Source organism: Nelumbo nucifera, chromosome 3 (assembly GCF_055504915.1).
Source record: "Nelumbo nucifera cultivar China Antique chromosome 3, China Antique-T2T, whole genome shotgun sequence".
NCBI classification, from domain to species: domain Eukaryota; kingdom Viridiplantae; phylum Streptophyta; class Magnoliopsida; order Proteales; family Nelumbonaceae; genus Nelumbo; species Nelumbo nucifera.
The window spans coordinates 15,347,538-15,365,223 of NC_142651.1; the positions used below are offsets into that span (position 1 = coordinate 15,347,538).

Here is a 17,686-nt window from a genome sequence, read left to right on the forward strand (position 1 = left end):
TACAAGTCTAATTAAACAAATTTGGACAAGCAAGTCTATTTATTAACATATATGTGGATAGAGCAGAAGTATATATTGGAGGCACATCACAATTCACAAGAGTAAGAGTGGTTTAACTTTTTGGTAAATTAGTTGTTAATCAGTACACATCATCATATATATATATTTTTGTTTTCTTTAATTTTTGGGTGAAAAGACATCGTAACCTAAGAGTTCATCTTTTCAGCTTATGTTGCATGTAAAGCAGAAAATAACTTTCGGGATCGGTGGCCATATATATATATATATATATATATATATATATATATATTCTCTCTTATATTGGATTTAGCCGGTAAACTTAAGTTGGAAAATACATTTTCTGCGACCACGACAATGAAATGTGAACAAATTAATCAATCCTTGAAAAAAAAAACAATTGATGTGATGCATGTCTCGAATTTTTGTTGAGAGGTCTATATCTGAATTGTCCTATGTGACCACTGTGTCGTAGGAAATGCGAGCTCGTATTTAATTTCACCCTTTTATTATGGATATAGAGTCTTTATTTTCAGTCCTTTGCATGAAAATAAATAGAATTATATGGTGGCTTTTTTCAGCTACTAAAAACATCACAGAAATGCATAAGTTGCCTTTACATCCGGTTTATTCCGTATTTGGTTTGAAGGAAAAGGTAAAGAAACTTATACCAATATTTTCCTTCAAAATAACCAACTAAAGAAATACGCTTTTGCCATTTCTCTTCCAATGTGTGAATATTATAAATTTTAAGGAACAAAGTTTCATATTGCCATTAAAATAATTTCATGCATCCATTAAAGAAATGGATCGATGAGCATCATAGTTAGAAACAGCTAGCTAGGTTGGATCCATTTACTACCTTGAAATTGTAAGATTATCTCTAAAATAAATAAACATAAACTAGCTGTATTAATTGTCTATCGAGGGACGACCAACTTGATTCTTCAACTATTAATATTTGTTTATAATTAATTAATATCCACCACATAGAAATAAAATCATTTTTATAAATTGTTATTTTATTATATATACAAGTATGTATATACATACATGTGTAGTATACGTTAAAATATATAAATTCAAATTGCATAATATATTGTATGTTTGCCTTCTCTTTTTGTTTTCTAATGAGAACCCAAACCACCATATGCATTGGTGAATACTCTTAAAAAAATATCCAAAAAATCTTATATTATATCATTGTCATCAGCATCTAAATCTAAATCTTATCCCAACTATATATATATATATAGGGTTTACTTTACTAATTCTTTCTTCACAAAATATCTTGTACCGCCGATTTGAAACATCACTTTTCGGTGAATCTACTGTAAGTTGGACAAAACTCCATTACATTTTGTTTTATAAAGCTGATTGTATTAGTGCTTACTTTTGGAGTGAAGAAATGGCACAACCAATTAATCTGGTTTGGCCATGCTGTGACTCCAAATGTTTTCTACTTATGGTCTATTTATCCATGTTCTTTTATTTTACAGTTAAATAAGATAATGATTGTTTTAGTCATAAAAAACTATTATTAAAAAGAGTCAATAAGGATGGAATTTTTCTTTCATGTGAAAAAATAATTTATCTAGCCACCTGGGAGATGGGTATCACTTGGGTAAGTGAAACCCAGGAAAAATAAATTTTCCTTTGACTCTACATAAATCTGAAAAAAAAAAACATGAATTTCTTGATCAATGGGAACCAAAATCCCATTGACCAACATTCTCCCTCTCAATATCCAAAAAACAAATAGACGCTAACTTAAATTAATTGCATGCAACTAGACCTGTTCATGGGCCAGGCCGGGCTAGGTTTTTACTCTTCATAAACAAGATTTTGTTAGGCCCGAGCCTGAGCCCGGCCCAACCAATGGGCCTACAACTTGGGCCTGAGCCTAGCCCTAATAAAAAGCCCGAAGCCCAACCTAACAAAAAGATAGATTGGTGCTTGTGTCTGTGTTCGCCACCGATACCTATGTCTGTGTTTGTGTTCGCCGCCGACCAAACATTAAGAGAAGAATAGAACAAAAAGGCAAAGAGAAAGGACTCGCTGTCGGTGCCTGAGTTCACGTCTGATAAATGAACTGAGCTGAGATTCTGAGAGTGAGAAGGAAAAATGAGAAGAGGAACAACCAAACAATGAAAAGAGAGAGAGAGAGAGGATTCACAATTGGTGCCTAAGTTTGCGTGACTCGCATCTGATAAATGAGCTGCTAAGATCGATTCTGAGAGAGAAGGAGAAGTGAGAAGAGGAACGAGAGAGAGAGAGAGAGAGAGAGAGAGGATTCACAGTTGGTGCCTAAGTTTGCGTGACTCGCATCTGATAAATGAGCTGCTGAGATCGATTCTGAGAGAGAAGGAGAAGTGAGAAGAGGAACAAGAGAGAGAGAGAGAGAGAGAGGATTCACAGTTGGTGCCTAAGTTTGTGTGACTCGCATCTGATAAATGAGCTGCTGAGATCGATTCTGAGAGAGAAGGAGAAGTGAGAAGAGGAACGAGAGAGAGAGAGAGAAAACTTACCAGTCACTGCTGGAGTTCACTGGTTGCGCCGGTTTTGTCTTCTTGAGAATGCTTGGCTATGTGAGACTGTGACTGAAAAGGGAGTTTGTTCGGCTAAGAAAAAGAGATGAGTGATAAGAGAGGGGTTGAGAAGAGAAGGATTAATATTTAGGGTTAGGGTTTAACTTATACAAAAGTCGGGTCGGGCTGGACTTTTTTAACAAATCCCGAGCCCGACACGTAAAATAGTCAAGCTCAGGCTTTTAGACCCGAGGTCAAGCCCATGGGCTAAAATACATGCTCAAGCCCATCCGGGGGCTAAGCCGGGCCGGGCCTGCCCATCGGGCTACCCGGCCCATGAACAGGTCTACATGCAACTATAAAGCTATAAGAGGATATATCTATAATATGTATTTCCAACCCACCCACCCCCAAAAATAATAATAATTTAATCAACATTTTCCTCCAGCGCCCATCTTAAATTCAATACACGGTAGATAGTTCACGGATTGTTTATGGATCCTAATTTTCTTTCCTTGATGCGTGGAAATCGTGATATCTCTTATATATTTATTAAATTATGAAGAATAATTTAATAGGATAAATCTATGATGCCAGAAATTAAGGTATGATACGGCAAGACAATCAAGTTCAACACTTGATTGGTTACTAATGTTACGATATATGTTTATTGGTTATAAGTTTTTTTTTTTCTGATATTATCTCTGTCTAGTATCATAATAATCAAATCCAAAATATTGTCTTGTTTATATCTTCACATATCATTATTATTCCATTATGGGTGGTGATTTACTCTAATTATATAATTAGTGATATGGATAATCATCATTATGAAGACCCAAGTATCTTCTTCTAACTGGATAATTAGGTCACATTCACCAAAATGCTGAATTTAAGGCTGCTGTTTTATTTCTCACCAGCAACGTTTTAAAAACGACTCTGAAACGGAACTGTTTTGGACACCGTTTCCGGGTTTGGTAGTTCAACCATTTGGGTTAAATGGTTTGACCCGTGACATCATAAATAAATTTAAAAAAATATTTATATATAATAAAAATATCATAAAAATAAATAAAATACAGAAAAAAGAACAATATATGAAAAAATAAAAATAATAAAATATAAAAAAAAAACAGAAAAAAATTCCAAAATTTATAGAAAAAATCCAAAAAATATAGAAAATTTTCCAAAAAAAACAGAAAATTACAAAGCATTAGATAAAATTTACCAGTTGAACATACCTTCCTTCCACCACCTAGCAATCAAGGTTTTTTCTTATTTCATTAAAAATATTAAAAAAGTACAAAGCCCTCAACAACGAAGATCTGTACAAGGATAACCAAATCTGAACCTATAGGTTCTATACTCATTCTCAGATATAACTTTCTGTAGCTTTACAAAAGGATAATTCCAATCAAAAAAGTATGAGCTGCTTGTTTTTTCACTTTTTGTTTAATACAATGAAGAGAAGAGGTAAAACGAAATGAGAAACAAAACGCTTAAACAAGTTAATGGTTCAGAACTGAACAATGGTAACCGACTCATTTAGTTACCTGAAAAATCACAGTGCTCGCCGGCAGCTGCAGTGAAGAATTGAAGATAGTGGCCGGAGGTTGGAGTCCACAGTATTCGCCGGTAACCGCTGCGAAGATAATCGCCGGAGCCATTCCTTTCAAGATGCGGTTGAAAAAGAGTGAAAGCTTTTGGTTTCATAGTGTTCACCAGCAGCCACAGTAAAACTTTAGTCGCCAGCTGCCACTGCAACTTTAGTTGCCGCCGGCTGCCACGGGTCGCTGACGGCTGAGAAAAAAAAACAGAACTTATAAAATACTGAACCGCTAACTGTTGATCGAGTCGAATGGATCGACGGTTCGACCGGACGGGTCGACGATTTTTTGACTTTGTCAATATTGTTTTGCTAAATGACAATTCGAGATAAACCCAAAACCATTCGAATAACCGGTTTCTAGTCTAAACGGTTTGATCATGCGGATCAACGACGGTTCGAAAACGTTGCTCAGCAGCAAAGAAAATTGGTAATTAAGGTCGATCCCTTCTCAAAAATAGTAGGTTTTCTTGGTAATGGTATTATACCAAGCAAGAAGTCAGCTTTAATTTTCAGCTTATTAGGCCGAGTTACATGCATAATGTGAGACCCAACTCTGATTTCAAATTATTTCCATCTATTTTATGTTCCACAATGGGTAGGCCCATTCCCACTGAATTGTGAGACGCGCTGTGTGAGAGCAGAACCGGACTCATTCCCACTACCTTCTGACAAATTTAGTTAGTTGAGCAAATCCGTACGCTCGTGAATCTATGAAGGGAGCAGTAGCTCGAGCAAAATAGTCAAACCTTGAGGCTCGATCCACTCACGTCTGCTGTATTTTTTGGCTTTTAGCGAAACCCATTTCGGCATTCACAAGGGACTGGGGGGATAAAGCTAATAATATTCCCCAATTTATATATGGGTAATGCTAGTTGGTCTATTCAGTGAAAAAGTCTCACTCGATCCAATAATTTCCAGGTGGCAACTGCTCCCACCACCCTCTGGCCTCTGTTCATGTGCCGAAGGCCCCACCTTCTCCACATGGACGGTGGAAGAGGATACATTTCTAATTTCTACAGTAACCATGCTTATCTCCAAGGTGACAGCTCTAGAGGATATGGAAAGCCCTGGTGACCCGATTACCCCACTTTAAATGCACGACTTCATGCCTTAAAATATTGACCTGACATGAAGGATTCTGATAGAAAATAGATTGCATTAGTATTATATTTCTATGGGTTGACTCAGAATAAAAACTATCCGTATCATAGATTCGATACACTTAATCAAACACATGATGCGAATCAGCCATGGTCATGGAGCCTTCCAAATTGGAAAACAGCGGTTTCGTAGAACCCCACGACCACGAGCAGAACAGTAGTTTCTGCTTTTAAAGATGGGAATTGTTTATCTGTGTATCCATGTAAACTAAACTATAAAAAGGAACGTCAGACCCCCACGTCTGAATACCACTATAGCTATAGGTGGCGGGATCTACTGTCCACTACTCGTAAAAGTACGCTTTTAATGTTCGAGATCTGAACCCAAGGCGGTTTTCAGAGTAGAAATGGTCTTCTGATCGGGACTTACCGTTACCGGCCAAGATTCTGACATCCAAGAACAACCCATTTGCTGGAAGTCGGATAGAAATAATGGGTCGCTCATGCTTTCTCGCAGCAGTTTTTCTTATTTTAGCTCTTCTGTCTTTCTCCTTTTCTCAAGGTTTTACCCTATTTTGCTACTAAACTAATTCTTCTTCTGTTCTCGTTGTCTAAACGATTTTTTCTTTCTATTCTTCTTTTCTCTGGTTCTGCCGTAACTTCTGTTCTCGATTTGTAGGGTTTGGAAGAGGAGATGTCTCTTTTAATAAAGGAGATTCTTCCGTGGTGCTAAAGGTGGCTATCGGTTTTGGTTTCTGCTCTTCTGTATCACTTTCTTTTTTTTTTTTTTTGTTTTTTCTTCCTGTCTAATTTAAACTTCTATAACGGAAGCTGGAAAGCTTTAGCATCTAGTAGCTTCTACGAGTGCAAATCATGAATTTTTCAGAGATTTGTATAGCCGTTAAGACTTTATGGAAGCATTATTACTTCTCATATAGAGGGAAAGTTTCTATTCTTGATTTGTTGATTTCATTTTGTTTTCTTTTACAGGGGAATTCAAATTCAAAGGAAACGGTAGAAACGATGGATTACACAGATCCAGGGCCGAACACCAACCCAAGAAGTGGATATCTGCTCAGTCCTCCTCCTCCTGTTCCGCAAGGCTAAACGAAAGATAATTTATAAAGGAATAACAAATTATACTATTGTTATAAGTTTTAAGGTTTTTTTTTTTTTTGCCTGTAATATGGTTTTCCATTTACATATTATTTGTACAAGTCAAACAAGGGAGGTGGTTTGAGATGCCTGAATGTAAGGAAGGTGATGTGATTACGTTGTTTAATTACCTGGTAGTAAAATTATATGAGATATTGATAGTGCTTCAGTGATGGTAATGCTAGCTCTGTATATTTGTCAACTATCACATCATCATCTTCTTCCCTTCACTCCAACGTATTAGAATTTAGAATGTCAAAGGAATGTTGGTGAGAAGATAAACAGGAAAGGAATCTTTGAATTACTCGATCGATTAGTAGTGTTGGTGACAATTTTGTTAATAATATATATGAGATTTTACGGTGCATAAGGGACCCAATATCACGAGGTCAATAATTCATTATTCGTTGGGGTCCATCAATCATAGTTCATAGACAAGAGTCAAGAGTCAAGATTCAAGACTGTATGGGTTTCTAATTTCTACTTTCTACATGAATTTATTCATCTAGTACAACTAGAGGACCAGCATGTGTGATGTGTCAAGATGCCCACATGTATTGTACAAAGAAAAAGAAAAGTCTTGTGCCAGTTTGGGACCTACGTGGCTTGATCCCACTTGCAAAGGGAGAGACTCTAGTCAGCTCTCTAGAGTCTAACCCCTCCCCCGACTATATGCAGCCAGAAGGATATGAATCAATCAGTCCTAATGGTAATGGGTCATCATCTGCTGTCCACAAGGTGTCAAAATTAATTATTATATCACTTTAATTTCTAATAATGGTTCGATTTTGATCCCGGGTTTGAACTCTGAAGTTCCATTAATCCATTCACCCAAAAGACTCTAGACTAGGAAATAGCTAGGAATAGTGAGGTTGATTTCCCTGTTTCAAACTGAGCTAGGATCCTTGTTAATTTCAAACTGGACGAATGGTGGCGTCGTCATTCGTCCCTTTTTAGAGTTTGGATGGATTCACCCACAAAGCCTTTAGGCCAGTACCCCACCCATGCCAATTTGTACTCATCCAATTGGAGTCTTCTCCAAGTGGTATATTGGCCATCCAAGGTCAATAATTTGCAAGAAAAACAGAAAAGAAAAAAGGTTCACAAAATTAAAGGTGCTTATAAAAATGGGTTTATCTCAATGATGATCTGATAGGAATCGTTTATGTGTTATGACTGGGTAACTGTTATTAACTTTTACTGTATCTTTGGTTCATTGGCTCCACCAATACTCAATCAAAAGAAATTAAAAATAAATAAATAAATTGCTGTGGAATCAGAGTGGTGCCAACCAGCAGCGCTTGAAGAAGCCTTGGGCCAAATTGCATATGCCCAAAGAAATAACAAAACATTAGGGACACTTTGGCCAATTAATAAAAGTGCTTGTTGTTTTGTCCTTTTTATTTTTTTTTCCCATCCAAATTGTCGTTTATATGAGCTCTCAACTAATAATTAAGGAATGCCAATTAATCGGGTTCAATGCGGTTTTGGCTTAACCTGAACCCATTTCTTCACTATTCAATCCAAAGTTGCACCAGACTGTCAAAGTACCATCCACATTGTTACAAAAGTATGGTAGTGGAGCAACAGAAACTAAGATTCAAACAAAACAAAATACCCAACATGCGACATTCTATTCAAATATTTTGTGCATTAATTTCTGAAAATTTGCAGGAATTAAAATCCAAAACAAGTACATATTTTGTACATGAAAAAAAAAAAAAACAAACACAAACACAAACGGGACAAAGGCCACCACTGGGATGGACTGGGGATGGGGGATGGGGGGCTCTTGTATCACTCACACGGTCAATCCACCTAACACAACAAAGGTGTCGTAATTAACTAATTATTGTTTGATATTGATCTCTGTATGCCTTCTTTCCCCAAGGTCAGAGACTCAGAGGCGGAGCCACACATCACACATGCAATTCCCCAACTTTCAAGTGGGAGAGGAGTTCCCTGTTCAAACCCACTGATTGTAGATGCTGGTATGGTGGCCTGACATGACTGGTTGCTCCACTCCTCCTCCTCCTTTCTTCGCTAGTCAAGACTTTGGTTACAGAGGATGCCTCAGTACTTCATCCTGGTTGGGTAATGGATGGATAAGTCAGCATTTCTCGCTGTCTCCACTACCAACTCCCAGCTGGGTTGCTCACGGGTTCCTTGTTTTATTTATAAATTTGTCCCCACAATCCTCCAAAAATTGATAGGGAGTTGAACATGATTCACTGATTCGTATGCCCAAAGCAATTAACCTCAAATCCGCATGGGTTGGACCTTCTAGTTGCTTCTACGCTTATATTATATGCATAAAAAGGTGGTGGTCTTGGCGGGTTCAGGTTGTTGACTCAACACAGCATGCCTCTGGTTTGGAAATGCCAGCCCAACCTCAAAGAAGAATTGGGTATTTGTTTGGTCATCTTTTACTTTTTGACACAGAGGTCTCTCAAGTTCTCTCTCTCTCTCTCTCTGTTTCGTTCAACAGGTTGATCTGTTATTAAAAGAAAAATCGACTTTAAAATAACATGTTCCAGGGAACTCGTATGGGATGAGGAACTACAAACACGCAGAAACAGGACGTTAATGGCAGAGAGATGTCATTGCTTACTGTGTTTAGGATTGCAAAATGGCTTCAGCCTAAAGAACTGAATTGGAGAAGGAGAGGTGACTCAGCCAACGATATTGGGTGGGATAAACTAACAATATAAACATTTGCAGGATGCAAAGTCTAGGCCCACTCACTGGATTTGGACAAAGCATCTTTCAAGGAAGTTTAAAACTTCAGTGGCTTAATTCAAAACACTCTTCCTATTCTTTCTCATCAAGTCAAACCTTGTACTAAATGGATTTGGAAACTCTCCTATCCCCCAGACATCAACTTCTTTTCCATAACCATATGTCAACAGCATCCGGAAACCTCAAATCATCTCTTCATAGAATGTTCTTTTACAAAGTCTATATTATTTGCCTCTCTTGGAATATCAATCTTATAGAAATGAATCATGCATCCTGGATTGACTGTATCCTTTATATTGAACAAAAAAGTTCAGATAAAGAAATGTTTCGGTTAATACTCTCCTGGTAAGTTATTGCTTTATACTATATTTGGCATGCGAGAAATGAAAAGATCTTCAAAGACTCATATAGTCATCTCCAGATATAACTTTCCCCACCCAACTATGATTAAAACCGAATATATGCACTGATTGTCTCATTTTTACTGATGCAAGAAAGATTAATCATTCCTTATTTTCTTATGGAATCATTGTACTCAATACTCAATTACAGCGAACCCAAATTTCAGGAGGAAAAAAGAAATTGCACTCTATAGAAGAAGCTGAACTTTTTGTGAGTCACCAAGGGAGCATCTTAATACAGCAGCTTGGAAAATCTCATCTGACATTTTGCTCAGATTCTCAAGTTATAAATTAAGCTCTCCAAAATCAATTTTCTCTCCCTTAGTCATCTTTAAGACTGTTGTTTGAAACCCCGAACTTACTATCTAATTTTATTTCTTTCCAATTTTAATTGTGTAAAAATACTCGAGAGGAACATCTTTTACTATATAACTATCCTCCTGCTGTACAAAAGGTCCAAGACTTTGTATTTTGTTCTTTTTGTTAATATATATTTTGTTTTACTTGTCAAAAAAATAACTATGAAACAGGTATCTCATTAAAAAAAGTATGAAGAAGGTAGAAGAATCGACTATCCTATCTATCACATTATTAGACAGTTATTGCCACTGGAGCCAAACCCATAAGACTTTGGCTATTCCCCAAAGTGATTTTGCCCCCAAAATTTTGAAAAGAAGAATTATACATTTAATTACATTACCCTCAAAGCAGCAACTCCAGATCAACTCTCCTTCATTTACCATAGTAGAAGAAGAAGAAAAGGGGATGAACACGTATTATAGTGGCTACCTTTTCCAATGACTGCAGAGACGACGAACTCAAGCACAACACAACCACATACCACAGTAGTGAGTAGCCAGTAGGGATGGCAATCCCTGCCCTCCTGCGGGGATGATGATGAGAAAATTTTCATACTCCCCACCCCATGTGGTTCCTGGTCCCCGTCCTGTAGGGATCCCCACTTAGTTAATTACTAAATTACTTTTGATATATATATATAAAATTAGCGGGGGCTGTGTGATGCACGGGATGGGTACCTTTCGTGGTCCCTCGCCCTTGTAAGTTAAGACATACTCTAGCCCTGTCTCGACACCAACGGTGGGGCAGGTTTGGGGCGAGACACCCATTCTCTGTTGGGGATGGGAAATTCTCAAATTTTCCCCACCTTGAGGCAATTCAGATAAAAAATCCAATTTATGGATATTTTACAAATAGGATTATGGGAATTTAGGGGTATTTCAGGAATTAGATTATGACAAATTGGGGGTATTTTATAAACGGAATTATAGAGTCCTAGGATTATAAGAATATGAGGAAAACTTAGAGATATTTTAATAATCAATGTTAAATCTATGGATACTTTATTAATTTGCCATTGGGTTCAGGGAATTATATGCAAATCCCATCCCTAATTTGGGACAAAAATATTTCCCCCGTACACACCCCGTCTTTGCCCCGTCCCCGTTTAAGATTTGAGAAAATTTGACTCGTTCGAAGTGGGACAAGGTAAGGCCCCAATTTTACAGGGAAAATTGTCATCCCTACAATTCTAATAATTTTCTATAACTAAATAACTAACAATAAATTATCATATTTTATGATAATTTCCAAAATATTATTGAAATTTCTATCGATTAGTAGTATGTAAATTATTTACTATTAATCAAAGTAAATTAATGTAATCATGGTAAATTATATTATTTTTAATTAAAATTAAACCATTTATTGTTAAATAATGTAAAACCATGTATGATTGAAGTCAACCAAGTGGTCTAGATCGGTGTGGATAGAGTTAATAATTTTCCTAAATTATTTAATAGTTACTTATTGAAATAATAATAATAATAATAATATTAATAATAGTAATAATAATAATAATGGATTGTTATTTAAATAATTATCAAAAACTTTCTATTACTTAAATACTTTTGAAAAATAAATTTTCATAGATTAATTTATTAATTTTTAATTACTTATTTAAAAAATAATTATGGATTATTAATTAAATAGTTTCCCTAAATTATTTGATAATTGTTAATTATAATTATTGATTTTATAGAAATTAGTAAATTACAATAACTAGTAACATCTTTTATCAATAAATTATTATAAAAAATTTAATAAAATTTATTAAATTACAATGATTAATGTAAATTACGTTAAACATTGAAATTTTGAACATTTATTAATAACTAAAAATTATTAAATAATGGATTGTTTATTAATTTTTGGTAGATTATTAAATTATTTAATATTTGTTAAATAATGGATTATTTCATAATTTTTGGTAGATTATTTTCCAGAATTTTTTAATAATTTCCATAGCTAGTGGATTATTTAACAATAGATTATTATTTAAGAATAGATTATTTAACAATAATGGAAGATGCCTTGAATATATAGGAAACATCGAATTCCCCTTATTCCCCTCTCTTTGTTTAAAATCTCGTCTATAGATATAAATATTGTTTGATTTGGAAAACCAAATCTTAATAAATTATGGCCCTATTTTTATGGGAAATTGGAGAGAATAGAGGGGGATTAGAGATAGAAGTGAAGGAGAGGATAAAACATATATTGAGCTAATAAACAAACATTTAATTAAAAAATTCAGGTCCCCAATGGGGAAACCCTCTGTATCAAGGACCGCGAGCTAAAGTTTTTGACAATGATTAATTTAAAACTCAAGGTCGGGGTGGGGAGTATGATCCCCGCCCCAAACCTGCCCATTATTGCGATTCCTACCCTAGGGGTCATCCCCTAAACCCATAATTATAGTTCCATTAATTATGGCGATTAATAATGTAGTATCCAATACTTATGGAAATTATTAAAAATTTTCAATTATTTATTTGAAAAATTGGATGTTTTATAATTTAAGTCTCACTAAATTAACAAATCACTAATTATTGCTCAAAATTTATAGTAAATATCAAAATTACTGAAAATATAAAAAATAAACTTATATTTATTGAAATTAATTTTCCACTAAAAATTTACTGATAATTTTTAATTATTAAATTTGTATTTATTAATATTTTAGTAATTATTGATTTCAATAATTAATTTTCAAAAAATTCTGAAATTTTTAGTAATTATCAGCGAGTAATTATTAGTAATTGAATTTTTCAATTTACCAAAATTATGAAAAAGTATAGTTTAGGTGTTGATATTTACTAAATAATATTCAATAATATCATTAATTATTGAAAATATAAAAAATATTTCACAAATTTATTTAACTACCCAAATTAGTTTACTCACGTTTTTTTTTTTTGTTTTTAGATGGTTTATAATATAGATTAAGAGGTGTTTAAGAGGAATTTTAGATGGGAGAAATTGTTTAGGAGAAATTTAAGAGGGTGTTGAGCAGTTTGAGAGAGAGAGAGAGTTGGAGTGGAACTCTAGCGAAAAAGAGAGTGTTACCATGTGGCAATATAGATTAAGAGTGTTTTAGGAAGAATTTTAGGTGGGAGAGATAGTTTATGAGATATTTAAAATGATTGAGAACATGAGAGAGAGATTTGGAGTGGGGCTCTAGTGTAGAAGAGAGGGCTGCCACTTTGCTACATGGAAGGGCTAGGAAGGGTAAGGGAGAAATTGTTTAGATGGGAGAAATTTAAGAGGGTATTGAGCGGTTTGAGAGAGAGAGAGAGTTGGAGTGGAACTCTAGTGAAAAAGAGAGTGTTACCATGTGGCAATATAGATTAAGAATGTTTTAGGAAGAATTTTAGGTGGGAGAGAGAGTTTATGAAAAATTTTAAGTGATTGAGAACATGAGAGAGAGATTTGGAGAGGGGCTCTAGTGTAGAAGAGAGGACTGCCATGTTGCTACATGAAAGGGCTAGGAAGGGGTAAGGGAGAAAGGAGAGACTCGAGAGAAGGGGGCCTTTTTGTGAGAACAGGTTGGGAAATGGTTCACCGTCTCTGTCTCACCCAGTTGCCATTCCTAACAACTATGAAAGCAGAAAAGGAATAGTGATTCTAGAAGCAACAAACTTGATGGGTATTCTTCAACATGGAACTGGTAGAAGTGCTTAATATTCCCAATTAATATCAAAGAACAAAACAAAACTACAAATTCAATTGAAATGTCCACAAAGTAGTATAAACAACTCTTGTGTCGCTTATCCCCCCCACCCCCCCAAAAAAAAAATTGTGTCAAGGATGGTAGGAATCAAGATTTTTAAAATTGAATCGGACAATGAACCGGTCAAAGAGCTAGTTCCCTGGTTGAATAGTCTGACCATTTGAACCGAACGGATGGCTCGTTCTAACAAAAAATAAAAAAAAAATAAATAACTGTCAAAATCGTTGGATGGCTCGTTCGACCACCTAGGTCAACGGTTTTGGGATAAAACAGAACCAATCACCTGACTGGTTCCCACTTTTTCTGGTCCGATCCGGTCCGGTCCGGATTTGAAAACCATGGTAAAAATAGGTTTGGAGAGGCTTTTATAAATTTTAAACCCTACCCAACTCTTTATACCTCCCAATCCATGCCTTCTCCAAAATTTATTGGGGATTGGATTTTCAGAATCCAAGCCGTTCCCGCACATGAAAATACAAAACCCTTTCCAACCTTATCCTCCGTGTATTTGTATTTGAAGGTGAGGTTGGTTGGTTTGATAAATTAGGTCACGAAGTCATACCTAATTTTCTATTATTTCATGTTATGTATAAATAATGTGCAAATAAAATAGCATGAATAAATATAAAAAATTTCAATTATTTGATTAAACATATAAAAAATGCATAAAATTATCAATTATCCTTCACTAAAATATAAAATATTATTACATTTAACACCTAATACATTATAACTGTCAACAATGTACATATAAAATTTAGCCTAATACCCGCCCAGTGGGTATGTTTTATTTTAATAAAAAGACTATGACGCAAGTCAATGCTACCACGATCATGTATGTTGCTGCGAGAGTTCGTAGGGGTTGGGGGGTAGGTGGGGGTCAGTGGACAGGACATGGATTCCTTTGTTAACTGACTGATATATTGGGTCGGTCGTCCATAAAGATCATACGCAGCTGCAGGGAAATTCAAACACACCGCTCCCTTTGTAATTTTCTCCATTTAATTAAAAATACATCGGTTTCGTGTCTTGGATTTAAAGCAAATGGATCAATAGTCTCTCTCTGTCGGAGGCGCAACAAAGTGTGAGTTACTAATTTACCAACACAAAGGAAGACCGAAGACCCAGAAGAGGAGACAATTTCTGGGTCTTTTACAAACAATAAATAATAAGGGTTATATATATCCAAATTCCATCCGCCAAGAATCTTGGGAGATGCAATTTCGATTTGATATATGATGGATATGTAAAATATGGTTTTGAATCTGATTCATTTACATATCCCATATCTGGCTGGATATTCGGTTCTATTTAGAAGCTCAGATAATCTTTGCAAAGCTTAAGATAGAAAAAGACCAAGACTCTTTCCCATCACTAACTTTAGAGCAAGTTCACTTCAAATATGCAGCAGTTGAGGAGAAATTTCCTTTCTGGAGCAAGTTTTGTGCTTTTCAAACTTGTACAGGAAAAGAAATAAAATAAAGACCTTGATTTTTCAAAGTTGATCATTTTATATATGTATGGATATGCCCGTCTCCATTTCCCAGATAATCCCCAATTCAGTTTCTTCATCTGTTTTTAACTTGCAGTCTTTATCTATTTCTTTTAGAAATCCATATTGTTTTAAGATATGGAAACACTATCACCAGCCACAATCTTACAGTTCTCATTAACTGTCTGTGTTGAGTACATCTTGTGCCACAGAGTTTTGGCCTGGCTCATCAAACTTCCTCAGTTGGACTCAAGTTTCCAATTCCCCCTCAGATCACTACTTGACTTTATATCTGGTAAATCAAAGATTTGTTCAAAGATAAAATATCAGAGTCGTGAATCAACACCAAGCCAGAAGTCCAATGCCAAGGGAGATGATGGGAGACTGTGCAGAAGAGATGTGGAGGAGGTTATCAACAAGCTTGGGCTGTTGTATAACCCGCATGGCGATAAGATTCAGGACGGGCTGAGTTCGGATGAGGTTTCAAAAGTTTTTGAGGATAAGGAGCCAAGCTTGGAGGAAGTCAAGGATGCTTTCGATGTGTTTGATAATAACAGAGATGGGTTCATAGATGCAAAGGAGTTGCAGAGAGTTCTCTGTTCTCTGGGTTTCCAGGAAGGATACGACGTGGAGCAATGCAAAAGGATGATTAAAACCTTTGATGTCAACAGAGATGGACTGATAGATTTCAGTGAATTTTTGAAATTGATGGAAAGCGGCTTCTGCTGAATTAAACACTTTTGAACACACTTCCATTTAATTTGACTTATAACAGAATTTTCTTTTCTTCTCTTTTTAGTTTTGTTTTTCCATGTCTATATATAACCTTTTGGTGTTTCGATTTGAATTAAATTTGGGTGCTCCCATCAGCACAGAGTTAGTTCCTCAGCATCAGATGACACTAAGACGGGATTCATGGCAGTAACACAAGTTTGTATGATCGTTGAGTTGTTCCCTATCTGATATGAAAACAGGACACCTGGCTTGTCTCAGTCGTATATGAATTGTTTTACAGAATCCCGAACCCCTCACCTGAGCTGACTGCTGATAATTAACCCTTTCATAGGAAAGAAAGAAGAAATGGCCAATTCATTCTAAAATGCAGTTGTCCACATCATACCTGTAATATATTACTTCCCAATCCTTTCAGAATTTTGTGGTTCTTTTGAATTTTTAAAAATAAAAAATTAAATATCGGGCTATATAAGTTCACCCACAACCATCAACCAATTCAGTAAATTTAACTGAATGTAGAATGGCCATCTTTTTAGCACAGCCCGTGCAATCTTCTATTAAACGCTAAGGTGGTGTTTGGGACCATTGCCGTTTTTTTGAGAAAACAGTCCCACATCAGGTTTTGAGAAAAAGGGCAAACAACACATCGGCATATGCTGTTTGGTTAACAGTTTTCTCAAAACAGTAAAATACATTTTGCCGTTTTTTCAGGAAAAAAAAAAAAAAACTACCCATACTAAAAATGTCATTTTTGGTGTTTCCACAAAGTGTTTTCTCAGAAAACAGCAATGAAACCAAACAATACCATGAAAAAACATTTTCTCAAAAATTGCAAAAAATACGGTCCCAAACACGCCGGTAGTGAAATCATAACTGAAAGGTTCATAATTTCTGGGTGCAAGTAAACAGAAATTCTCCACTGGCAACAGATTCACTACCTACAAAGCATTTCCTCCTATAAAACTTGAAGAGCTTCTTACATTTTTAGCATCCCCAAGCGTATGCAAAAATAGAATCTTCTATTTGGAAGCCACTGGGAAATTAATTGAATCATTTGATTCAGTTTTATATGGCATTTCATTCCACTCATCTGCCGACCAGAAACAACTTCAGGCTATTAACAGAAACTGAAAAAGTGTTCATTTTCTAGAAAACCTAAGCTAACTTTTTTTAACTACCGGCAGTAGAAAATAAGCATAAAATCTTTAGTTGTCCAGTTCAAGCATTAGATGGATATTTTATTTTTAAAGATGAAAATAGAATTATATCGATGTATAAAGAGAGGAATAGATCCCTGCCAAAACGCTATATAAAAAGCAGGTAAGCAGAAGATTGCAGAGGCTGCGTTTGGAAACGATGCAAATAAGTGTGAATGCAAATGTGTAGAATGTAAAACGGTTCATATAAAATGCAAAATTGGGTTAGTTTTGCACTGACAAATTTATCTTCTTACCAAACAGACTTTTAGCTGTAATGGATGCAAACATGAATTCCAATAAAGCATATGTTTTTTTTTTCTTTCTTTTTTATCAAAAGCCCACTTGAATGCAAATGCACTTCTTTTTTATTGATGTACTATTACATCTTATTATCAATGTAAATATGCATTGGTCTGTCATTTGTCAATGCATAAATGTAATGTTGCCAAACATAGGCAAAAGTGAACCAGAGTGCAAATTTACTCTGAACCAGGATTTACACTCCATTTGCATCGTTTCTAAACGCAGCCAAAGAGAATATTAAACTTTACAACTAGGAAGCAGAAATTACAAAATTATCATCCATAACATGAATAGCAAATGATGGACCGGTTCTTCTT

At 35.4% G+C, this 17,686-nt stretch overlaps 1 protein-coding gene and 1 long non-coding RNA gene across 2 annotated transcripts; both read left to right on the forward strand.

Moving 5' to 3' along the window:
- The first annotated feature begins 5,505 nt into the window (after window positions 1-5,505).
- Window positions 5,506-6,583, forward strand: LOC148800975 (uncharacterized). The gene is made up of 3 exons (XR_016083903.1): window positions 5,506-5,817; window positions 5,935-5,990; window positions 6,246-6,583. It is a non-coding gene; the product is annotated as an uncharacterized LOC148800975 (long non-coding RNA).
- Window positions 6,584-15,270: 8,687 nt separating this feature from the next.
- On the forward strand, window positions 15,271-15,861 carry LOC104602959 (putative calcium-binding protein CML46). Its single transcript, XM_010266841.3, has one exon. It carries the CDS (start codon window positions 15,271-15,273, stop codon window positions 15,859-15,861), a length of 591 nt encoding a protein of 196 aa, XP_010265143.1.
- Window positions 15,862-17,686: the final 1,825 nt, after the last annotated feature.

Excerpts from the sequence above, each read along its gene's own strand:
- LOC104602959 (XM_010266841.3), top strand. The coding sequence starts at position 15,271 with ATGGAAACACTATCACCAGCCACAATCTTACAGTTCTCATTAACTGTC.